The following is a 12190-nucleotide window of genomic DNA, read 5'->3' on the forward strand; positions in this document are numbered from 1 at the left end:
GCTTGCATTGACTGTACAACACAGTGCCACTTGCCTGGCAAGTCATCTTGACCAATCCTGATCTTGGGACACAGTTCACTTCCACCATTGGGACTGGCAGGAAACCCTGAAAAAGTAGTACCATGTCATCCAATCCACCCACTACAAGATGTTAATTAATTTAACATTTAATAATATTAATAACCAAGCAGCTGTTTAAAATACAATGTTATACGACTCTGCTTACAGGCCATGTGTATAGTACATAGGCCAGTTATAGCTTTAACTGGATGCCTCAATAATCAGAATTCATTCACCTTTGGCTTCTCCTCCTAAAGGGACACAAGGCGTGGAATTATAGTAATAATTTATGACAGGAAAATGTTCCTGCCTGGAGAAGTTAAGGGTTTGTTCCATTTAGAGCCAGAGCTGCACAGTGTCCTGGATGGCATGGGTCAGAAGCCTGTTTGGAAAACTTCTGGTGTGCTAGAAATAGTCCTTAAACACCACCAATTCTAAATATACAATGGCATTAGAGTCAGCCCTGAGATGGCTCAATGGAGCTCCAGACAAGTGCAGTTCCTGGGGAATCATCACCACCAAAGATGAGTTTTTATAACTGCCATGCCCCCTCCTGCATTGATAAGACTCCCCGAGTAATAGATTTCTTAGACACACAAACACACACACAACAACAACAACAATAATGAAAGTTTGGCCTACCCAGCACAGTACATCAAATATTTTCTTTTTATCCTCCTGATCCCAGTGTTTTGGAGAAATCCATCCACCTACCCATCCATACATTTACTCAGTATTTAACATTCACCATCTGAAAGAGGCGTCATGTTAGACCCTAGAAAAGGCACAGCCGTCATTCCTGCCTACTGTGCTCACAGTGGGGACTCCCTCTCCAGGCTCCACATTGAGCACAGAATCAACCAACCATCTCCTCAATGCAGGATGAGAGGGGAAGAGTGAAGGACCCTTGCAAGCATAATCAGCCTTCACTCAACCACAACCCTGCCTCGTCACAGTACTGCCTGCTTCCAGTAGCAAGAGATACTTCAAACTCCATAAACCGTGGGTCTTACTTGGACGACGCTTAGGAGTTGCAGATACCCAGGGTCCCAGAAAACTGCATGCAAAGAAGAAAACTGGAATTTTCCTGAAGAGGAGAGAACAAAAAAAAAAAAAAAATGATCCACATAGGAATCCCTTCCGAGGAGAACTAATTTCCTATTTTAAACTTGCCAAACCTGACTGATGGAGGCAACCAAGTCCCAAGGCATGCTATTGCCTTCAAATCCATTTTGAAAGCTCACCGAGAAATTTTGCGGATAAACGCGTTTCTGGCTCCTGCCATCCGGGTCACACATTCTCAGTATCTCACTTTCTACACGACTCTTGTCTCTGCTTACCTTTATCTTTGTCTTCTGCCTCTCTCTTTCTGCAGCTGCCTCTCCTTTTCCTATCTCAACCGCTTGCTCGCTTGCTACACTTTCTCATCTGTCCCTACCTCCGACATCCCCTTGGTTCCCACCGTTTCTCGCCTCCCCCTTATGCCACCACTACTGCAAAACTCCTCACCCAGCTCCCTCCGGAGCTGGGGGCTTACCAGCAGTTCTTCATGTTTCCGGTAGGTTCTCTTTGGTTTATCACAGTCCCTAAGAAGAAGGGGCTGAAGGGGAGTCACTCCTCCCCCCAAGACCCCTTCTCTCTGTCTTTCTGGGACTCTGAGTTTTGGCCCCAATCTTGGTCCTTTCTTGCCCCTCACAGGGCTAAAAGCAAAGAGAGTGGATCAGGGATGTCTAATAACTCTTTAAACTGAAGGAAAGGAAAGGGGTGGGGAGAGGCAGCCTGAGAGCCCAGGCCCAGCCAGGGGCGTGCCCTCAAAGCTAGCAAGGTTACACTGAAGGAGGGATTGAATGGGAAAAGACTTGCTGAAAAGAAAAAAAATCAGGATGTGGGGAGTTTCAGCAGAAAAATGCAGCGAGCTGCTATAGGAATACAGTGGGAGCTTTTAGAACAGCTATAGGGGCACAGTGGAGGCTTTTAGAACTGTTACAAGGGCACAGAGGAGGCTTTTAGTGCTCCTGTTAGGAGGCAGAGGTGTGGGAATGCACTGGAACCTTGCTGCCTTGTCAACCTAAATTTAGACCCACTTTCTCCTGGTTTACCAGTTATATGAACCTGAGCAAGGCAGTTAGCCTCCCTATATTTAACTATCTTGTCTATAAAACAGGGTGAAAACGGTTCCATAACAGTTACTGGGGGAACCAAATGAGATTGGCAAAGATAAAGGACCTCACACCAAACTCATTCCTCGGCATCCTTACGATCCTGATAACAATTCTTTGCATGTGTTCCCTCTCTTGTCCATGCCTGCAGCCTAGTAGCACACGGTTCTCACAACCACACATGAAGCTAGACTAACCACATCATTATTCACTAGATGGGAGGGCTCGGATACATCCCTGGGCGCCTCTCCCAAGCATCACTGCTGCTCTTCATCGCATGTCAACTCTCTAATGCACCACTGGAAATTTTCATACGATGGGACCTCAAGCCTTTTACTTGTGTAAAATCTTGTGTAACATCAATCTCTGATGTTAATCGTGTTGAATTGAATATGCCAGGGAGTACACAACACATTATTTTTCATAAACAACCAAACAGTGAACCACTAGGATCACAGAGAGATGATGTACCCACACCAGTGACACACAGGCACTGGTCTCCTCCTGAACCTGAGCACCTCTGGAGAAGGAACAGCAAGGCCCATGGCCCAGTTTCCCAAGCACAGGATGACCTGCTTCTGGCTCCATCTCTAAGGATGTGTCAGAGAAACATAGGTACTCAGAGTCAGGTGGACCAGTCATCTCCATAAGTTGTGGTGTCTAATAGTTTTGAAGTGGTTTTGCTTCTTTGAATTATTTTCATGTTTTTAACTCACTAAATTTTTATTTAATTTATAGAACAAGTAATAATGCTGTTTTTATTTTATTTTGGTGTGTGTGTGTGTGTGTGTGTGTGTGTGTGTGTGTGTGTTTACATGTGGTGAGGGATAGAGTGCACATATATGACCCTGCAGAGGCTCAAAACTGGTATTGAGTGCTTTCTTCCATAATTCTCCACTTTATGTAAGGAGGCATGGTCTCTCAGTGAACTGGGAGCTCACCAATTATAGATTGTGCCTGTTTGTGCTGGGGTCTTCCCCTAGTGTTGAAATTATAGGTAGCTCCCAGGTCTACCTCTCCATTACAGGAGCTACCCTCTGCTCCACAGACTTGTCCCGCACAAACATCACCCATTGAGCCAGATCCTCAGCCCTTACTCGCTGGTGGTTTCCATAAGGTCTTTTCTACTTCAGCCTCTCTCTGCTTGCTGGAGAGTTTCTGGTTGGACCTGGACCAAGCAAATGCTACTGATGCTCACAGCACTCTTTCTATAGCTTTTTCCTCTGGCCACTCATTGGCAGTTCCTCCCCCTCCCAGAGAGGGACATCCATTTCTTCTTGTTGTGTGGTTCTATCCACAAGGCCTGCTCTCTATCAAAAATCCCCAATCTCTAAAGCACCTACCCTGGCTCAGAACAGAGCTATGAATGGTCTGAGCCCTGCTTATTTGTTTAAGCTAGTTGAAGTTAAGTAAAAAAAAAAAAAAAAAGAGGAGTGTGCCTCTGGGGAGCTTCCTAATGGCCTGAAATTATGGGAAACAAGCCAGCTTTAGATCTGCAGAGAGAAAGGCATTTCCCAAAAGGAATTTCTATCTGAGCTCTGTATTTGTGATCTGTAAGAAAAAAAAAAGAGAGGTAGATTTCCCTATACATGTAAGTGTTTCAGAAATCCTTCAAAGGGTTTTAGAGACTCACCTTTATGTTTGCCCCTCCCCAGCCCACGTTGAAAAAATCCCTACAACTGAAATAAGGAAGCAAGTGAACAAGGCTTTAAATAAAAGATAAAAGACTCAAGAGAAAACTCAGCCAGCTCATGAGTGACAAGGCTTCTTTCCAGGCTGGCTGTTTATTTTAAATAGTGAAGAACAAGGTAACAGCTTTATTAAGACAAAAATGTAAACCTGAGGAAACAAAGCTATATATAACCTTTAAAGATACTTTTGTCTGCTCCATCTATCTTATCTGCCATTAATTATATTGTGACATTAAGGTATCACAGAAAGCAGGATCGATCCTGGTCAGAATCAAGCTATACCCTGAAGTCAAAGGCCCTTAAGCTTTTCCATATTTTCCTTTTTAAAATTATGTGTATGTGTGGAGGATTTTGCACATGACTGAAGTTGCCTGTAGAGGCCAGAAAAGAGCATTGGATCCCCTGGAGCTGGAGTTTCAGGAAGCTGTGATCCAACAAGCGCCAGTGCTAGGAACTGACCTCAGATCCTCTACAAGAGTAGTAAGTACTCTTAACCACTGAGCCATCTCTCCAGGTCCAGTTTTTTCCATCATTAACACTGTTCCCCTTTGTTTTACTTAATGATTCTTTCCTGAAAAGCCACATGGAAAGGAAAACCGGTCATTCACCATAGATCATAAATTCAGTAAGAAAATATGACATTTTAAATGATTGATTTTATATTGAATAATTAATTTTGTACCTTCTTTAACTTTCCACCCTATACACAAATACCCTATAGTGTATATATACACACTCTCTTTCCTTTTCCATAAATCAAAATGACTCATTACTTGTAACTTAAATTAGGGAGCTCTGTCACAGACAATCATCTTTCTTGATTATCTAGTTCATTTCATTTGCTTGTCCAGCCATTCAATAAATATTTATTGAATAACTGTATGTGCCAAATACATACTAAGAATTGAGGAGACCAAAAAAAGCACGAATAAGCACATGCTTGCCCCGAGGAAGCTCACAACGTAGCAGGGAATGAAAAATGACTATACTACTGATAATAAAAATGACTGTCAAGTATGAACTCAGTCCAAGGGCATAGGGAAATCTTTCTTCCAGGAGATGAAATCTGAAAGAATGAATAGAAATAAACCTACCAACAGAATAAGGAAGACCAATACATCTTAGGCCAGAAAACAGAATATATCATAGGAGAAAGAAGGGAAGGTGAAAAACAGGGGGAATAACAAACTCAGCTCAGAGAGACTTTCATAATTCGGCAGATGTGCCCCGCTTACATTAAAACCTAGAACTCAGCCTAGAGTTACAGCACAGAATGACCAGGGCTCTGCCCCATAGAGCTTGCATGTAGATGGGGAGAGAGACACTAAACACCTTTATACAACAATTTCAGTCAGAATTCAAATGAAAACTTTGAGGAAATGATGTGCTAGAGAGAGGTGTAGAGAATGATCTAGATGGAGGAGCCAGGGAAGGCTGCTCTAGGATGATCAATGTTAAAAAAAAAAGATTAAATAAAAATGATGAGATAAGATTGATGAAACAGATTGGAAAAGGAAGGATTGGGGCACAAAAAATATATGTTTCTGGTTTTGAGCTTGAAAACTCAATAGACGGGAAATTTTGTGAAATATTGAATAGGAGGAACTGGGTGAGAGATCTTGAATGACACTGAGGAGTTGAGACTTTGTTCTGGTTGTTATGGAAACTACAATAAGTCTTTGAGAATGACACTTTCAGGTGTGTCTTTGAAAGGGATTCTGATGTTGCTTGAAGGACAGGTTAAACCAATTTGAACAACTTATACACAAAACTAAAGCAAAAGTTTCAGAAAATAACACTTATGCATGTGAATATTGTTATGATTTATTATTATGCAGGGGGACCCTGAGGATATCCTGTGCATGCAGGGAAATGGGCTGGGCAGATGCACGCCTTGCAGGGTATGGCATGGCGGCCAGCGATACTTAGCCCAGATGATGCATCCACATGGAGAGTTTATTATAATAGAGAGATAAAGAGGCAGAGAGACAGAAAGAGAAAGACAGAGAGAGAGGAAGGGAGAGAAGGGGATCGAGGGGTGCACATCTTGTGGAAGTGAAGCAGAAGAGAGAGAGAGAGAGAGAGAGAGACAGAGACAGAGAGAGAGAGGGAGGGAGGGAGGGAGGGAGGGAGGGAGGGAGGGAGGGAGGGAGGGAGAAATGGGCAGACTTCTTTTATGTCAGGGCAGAGGGTGGCGCCAAGGGGCGGGATCAGAATATTAACAAATATACTATACTCTATTTTCTGATTTGTTTTGTTTTCTATTTCCTTTTTTAGGAAAGATGATCAACTCAATATTTTAATTTCAGAACCAGTAATGGGTTGCAACTCATGGTTACACTGAACTGGAACACAGTGGCCACTTAAAATGTCTCTTACTTCCTGATACAGGACTTGGGGCATCACACAAAACTCGCAGAATAGTAGGGCAAGTTCCTTGGTTTTCACACAACTATCTGTTTTTCTTTTAAATGTGATTTTGCATGAAGTAATGATAAGCTGATGGCAATAATTAAAGATGTTGTGATTGCCACATTTAATTACTTTATAGGTTCAAATGAAGAGGAGTGTTTTAACTAGCTTCCTAATGGAATCTAGTTTTAAGCTTTATTAATCTGTCTTTGTTTTAAAAGATCCAAAGTGCCTAGTAGCACGCGTAAGTTGTGTCAGGGTGCCTCAAATTAGGCACAGCCAGAGCCTGAAATTTATCACAGAAATCTCTGGCTGAGAGCCTGATTAACAATCAGAGAGTTGCTAAAACTAAGACTCCCACTGTCCTACATTGGGCTATGTTTTACTGTAAAGAAATTCCACCATGATCAAAGCTCCATTTTAAATCTGCTTATTTTGGTTCTATGCCTGTAATTGTAGCCTGATCATCTAGACTCAGAGCAAGCAAACAGAGCCCCCGTGGTACACTTATTTCTTTGTGCAATCACTCACAAATAAATGTGCTCTCACTATGGAAGATTGATACAAGAAAAAAAAGGCAACATTAACCTTGCCTACCCCAAAGCTTTTCAGAGTATTATTTTTGCTTCCTCTAAAATATAATCATTTCCAGTTCCCCAAGGAAGAGAAAAATCAATTCCCCACCCTCCCACTCCCATAGCGCCCGTGCTTCAGGGAGCTGTTGCTGTATTTGCTGCCCGTGGGTCTCCACGTTTACAGCAGCTGGTTCGTGTCCTAAGCCTTGATCGCTTCCTCCAAACCATGCATGCTGGCCTGTCCGCATGTTTCTCTGTGTACTGGCAAGCCTTCCTTTCTCACGGTGGAGCCAAAAGCTACATTAGAATCAACCACCAGGGTGCTTAAAGCAGATTACTGAGCTGCAGCCCCAGAGCTTCTGATTTATAAGATGTAAGGCAGATCCAAGAATTTGCGTTCTAACAGGCTCCAAAATGCTGCTGCTGCTGCTAATGGTCCACTGAGAACTTCTGCCTGTTCAAGCCATGTTTTCAACTCCTTTAAGCCCCTCCCCATTGTTGTCACAGGTATTGATTTGTAGGCTGTAAATGTATGATAATTTTTTTACTAAGTAAGATTTTTGAATAATTATCAGTTTAACCCATAAGACTTCCTGTGGTGATATTTTGTTTGTGCTCTAACAAATAAACTTTGCCTGGAGATCAGAGTGTGAAGCTAGCCACTAGTTAACCACAGAAGCCAGGTCCTGGTGGCACACACCTTTAATCCCAGCACTTGGGATCTCATGCCTTTGATCCCGTACTTGGGAGGTGGAGACAGGAAGTGATACGGCTGGGCGGAGACAGAAACTCGGGCCCCTTTCAGGCTGAGGAGCTGGCGAGGTAAGAAGTGGCTGTGGCTGTGGTTTTCTCCTTTGTCTGTCTGATCTTTCAGCATTTACCCCTATATCTGACTCTGGGTTTTTATTTTTAAGATCAATTAGAATTCTCCGTACAACTTCCTGAGACCTCTAGAGCTCATGAAAAAACACATGCAATACATTCCATACTAGACATCTATTTTAAAAATATGCCTGGCAGGATAAGTATAGACACCTGTGTCTCCTCTTTTGTACCATCATCATTCATTAACTCAATAACATTAATAATAAAATTGAGCTCCTGAATTACATGCTAACTTTCGTTAATAAAACATAGAAAGATCATTAATCCTGAAATTCTTTTCTTTTCTTTTTTTTTTAGGAGAAAGCTTAAACATATATTCTTTATGTTGCATTCCATGGCATCTTAGACCCATTCACTTTCTGCTTGGTGGGAAGATGGTCTTTCTGCACTAGGTGGCAGTGTAATCCTGAAATATGAAACCTGAGCTGCGGAATCAAAGAATTTGATTTCCCATTTTTGAGGAAAAAAAAAACCCTGATTTTTATGCAAATACTCGATTCTTTGTTATTTTCCACGTGTATAAGGTGAAGTGTTATAACTGATTCCATTTTAGGACTGCTCTCAAGATAAATACAGGAATACAAGGCACTCTGATTGTTCACCAAAGCCTGTTAAAGAACAACTAAAATCAGCTCTGCCTTAAATTAGCCATGGACATTCTCTTCAGTAACCGCCAGCCAGCAAGTTGAGCCTTCTGGTTAACAAAGCCAATCCTGAGGAGTGAGCTCGGAAGCCACGCAGCTGAGGTTTAAAAATTGGCTTTCTAAAAATTTTACTTTTTAGCTGCAAAAAAAATTAATCTCTCTGACTCAGTTTACTTATTTATAAACACCAAATAATAAAAGCACTCTCTTTGTGGATGTACTTTAAGAATTAAATTAAAACTTAATACAGAACCCGGCACACATTAAAAAAAAATTAGCTTGATTTATTCTGCTTTGTAACTCAATCACCTTTGCTTTTATTCCTCACTCAACTTTCACTCTGCTTCAGTAAGTGGTGGTTCATTTAGACCTCCGGAGAAAGTGTGGCTACATGCTAAAATTATATCTTGACAATATATCTTGACAGCTTTGCTTTGGAACAGAAATATACAAATATTTTAGAAAATACAGCAATAGGAAATAAAACAATCACTGGTAGTTTTTCTACCTCGGGATGACTCACTCTTACAACACTTTAGCAAGTTTTCTTGAATTCCGTTTATACACAGCTGTGGACAGAGTGGACATCACACAAAACTCCACTACCTCTTTAAACGCAAATCACTTAAAGAACTTATGCATCTGCTTTCACAAAGCCTAAATGTAATCCTATGTCACATACGACATATGGAATTCTCGATGGAGATGTCACTCAGTCACAAAGCACATACCTCACAAAATAGCAAATTCCAAGAGTCAAAACTCTGACTTCAGGTCAAAATCGCAGCTTTTCATTTAAACTGCTACAACCTTGAGAGAGAAAACCACAATACAGAAAGAGACATTTGAGTAACTGGGGGAGACTGCCAGCAGCCCACGGTTTTTAAAAGATCCTTTTTCTCATCCAGAGCCATGTGGACTGTAGGCTCACAGGCAAGCAGCTAACCAGAATGCCGCAAAGGCATGCACAGACATTCCAGTGGTTCCTAAGGGCACCCACAGGAGTCCCTCTTTCTACCGTCTTTCACTTCAGATCTCTCTGAAACCATGACTGGAGCCAGGAACAGTCGTGACCACTGGCACCTGGACAGGAGATAAAGAGCCTTTGTTCTTAACGACCGAGCTTATAGCCATGGGGAAGTGACTGGATGCCACCATCAGCACAGTGATTCCAGGAGGTGGCCGGCTCAGAGAGTACCTTTGGGGACATCAAGGTATGCAGGACTTCTGAGGCTGGTGACAGCAGAGGGGAAGGAGCAGACTGGTGTCATCTCAGTCGACGCTGGCTAAGAACTTCCCCTGGGATTCCTTCTAGAATGGTAGAAGGAGGTACCCGTCCTCGCTGCCAGAAACTATGCCCAAACGTTTAAAAGTTTTCTCTTTTCATGTTCATAACTCATCAGCATTGCCATTATACAAGTGACAAAATGAGGCTCAAAGCATTAAATAGGTTGCTAAGGGAAATGTCGCATAGCAAGCCATACCAGCCTCAGATTTCTCTGACAAGAGGCTTTGCCTACTTACGACTATGCTCGTGGGCACATGCCCATGCAAATTTACCTCTGATGGAGGTATGTTCAAGGGTTTACCACAGCAGTGCTTTGGCAAAAATACCAAAACAGGAGTCATAAACATGCTTCATGCAAAATGTCAGATGGATTGTGACCATCGCTGTTTCCGGGTTCCTACTCTAAATTCTTTATCATTGACTTGGTTTATCAGTAGCATTTCTTTAACTTTCTTGTCAGTTTCCTTTAAGAGTTTGGCTCCTGGTAAGTCGAGCATGCTTCATTGGGAGGAGACCACACATTCTAGAGTATTTGAGCAGTACAAATCAGACTTGGTCTTTGTTTGTTTGTTTGTTTGTTTGTTTTTAGAATGCAAAATTGAGTGAGTAGGGAAGTGAGAATGAACCTGGGAAAATTTGGACTGAATGTGCACAAACACACTATAGGAAATTCTGAAAAATTTTTCTATAATTTTTTTTTCTAGAATGTAATTTTCTATCTTGCTCTGTAGTTCTATCCACATCACATTTTGTATTGGATTTTAAAGTCTCACAATTTAGGAACCTTGATCGTTTATAATATCATGCATACATCATTCATTACGGACTGCAGTCAATCATTATGTTTTCCTAAGCCATCAAAACTTTGACCAAGACCATATTAAGCACAGCTGATGCCTTCTCTGTCCTCAAGGATGAATAGATACATATATACCTCAAAGGTGAAATACATCTTGACTCACCTGAAAGTACTCAAAGAAACAAGTAGAACCAAGCCACTAGCCAAGTATCCCAGCTACAGAAAAGTAAAAGTGGATGGTACCATCCAGAGAGATTCAAAACTTGTCACAGAAATTATGACACTTTAGCTTAATGCTAAGAAATGAATCATATGAGTGTGGGGAGTGGGCAGAGAGTTGAACAATAGTGAACAGCATTTAATTTGGGATAAAGTGTGACTTAGCTCTTGAAAACATTAGTTGGAGCTAGGCGGCAGTGGTGCATGCCTTTAATCCCAGCACTTGGGAGGCAGAGCTAGGTAGATCTCTGTGAGTTCGAGGCCAGCCTGGTCTACAGAGTGAGATCCAGAACAGACACCAAAACAACACAGAGAAACCCTGGCTGGGAAAAAAACAAAAAGAAAAAATATTAGTTGTGTGTCATTCTTCATTTACAGATTTAGCAAATATTATTAGACTGTCTTTGGTAAATAAATAACAAACATACCAACGTTTATGATTTTTCTGATATTACATCGCTACCTTTAAAATCTTGTCATTGAAAATCAAGCCATTTGCTACAATGAAAAGCCTGAATAAAAAAAGTCTTTAGTTACTGATGATATAGTTTGGGGAGGGCATTATTGTTGTCTACAAAGTATTTTTAGTTTGGAAATTCCATCAGATCAGGACATAAGGAACACTAAGTGCCCTCATAGCAACACCAAGGGGAAAGACATAAGAAAATGTCTTCCTGGTAATAAGATAAATTATTTGCCATTGCTTAAATTATCATCCCCCCCCCCATTTATAGGCTTCTAAACCTCCCTAAAGTCAGGTACTAGGAGGAGCCAATGGCACAGACAGATTGGAAAGCTTTTGTGTCCTTAGGAGAAAACTCGAGGGTAAATAGAGATATAGATTACTTTAAGAAAACAGAGATCCAATAGAATCCTGTATACAGACTCAGTGATGGCGTCAGGCTGCAAGGATGAAGGCATGGTGTCAAGAGTAGGAGATGTGCAGGGAAAAGATCTGAAATAGAGGTTGCCCTGCCTGGCGAAATGGGCTGTCTGGCAGAGCTCAAAAGGGAGACAAGGAGAAAAGCAGAGTGGAGATGGACACCCTCAAAAGGAAATCAGCATGCCCACGGTGTACTCCCCAAAACTTCTGCAGTGGAGTAGAACAAAGTAGCAATGAAGCAATAAAAGAAAAAAATGACCCAGGATTATTGGCCTTGCTGAGCATAACCTGCTACATAGAATTGGCTCAGAAGCAGAGGGAGAAAAATCGCAGCCACACAAGGTTTTCATCACAGTAGCTGTTCCCGTTAGCTTCGTTATCTGACAGAACATTGTTTAAACGTGTAAAATTACGTGCAAGAATTACAGGAGGAACCAGGAAATATCTGTCTCTTGGTGCAGTATTAGGGAATGGCATTTGGCTATAGATTTGCACCATAATAAATTTGCCCATAAATATTTCCAATAAGATGAGAAAAAAAAATAGCACAATAAAGATGAGAAAAAATAGCTTTC

At 41.6% G+C, this 12190-nt stretch overlaps 1 protein-coding gene across 2 annotated transcripts in view; it reads right to left on the reverse strand.

Annotated features, from left to right (window-relative positions):
- Nucleotides 1–1859, reverse strand: part of Col9a1 (collagen type IX alpha 1 chain) — an 86153-nt gene extending 84294 nt beyond the window's left edge. Inside the window, exons 1-3 of one of the 2 annotated variants that reach the window (XM_037199841.1) lie at nucleotides 1598–1859; nucleotides 1074–1147; nucleotides 35–106 (exon numbers count right to left, since the gene is read on the reverse strand). In XM_037199841.1, the coding sequence (XP_037055736.1) occupies nucleotides 35–106; nucleotides 1074–1147; nucleotides 1598–1611 (160 nt within the window). In that variant the 5' untranslated portion in view covers nucleotides 1612–1859. The remainder of the gene's footprint in view (nucleotides 1–34; nucleotides 107–1073; nucleotides 1148–1597) is intronic. The other variant, XM_028867989.2, reaches the window with a different exon arrangement.
- Nucleotides 1860–12190: the final 10331 nt, after the last annotated feature.

Source organism: Peromyscus leucopus, chromosome 16_21 (assembly GCF_004664715.2).
Source record: "Peromyscus leucopus breed LL Stock chromosome 16_21, UCI_PerLeu_2.1, whole genome shotgun sequence".
Taxonomy (NCBI): domain Eukaryota; kingdom Metazoa; phylum Chordata; class Mammalia; order Rodentia; family Cricetidae; genus Peromyscus; species Peromyscus leucopus.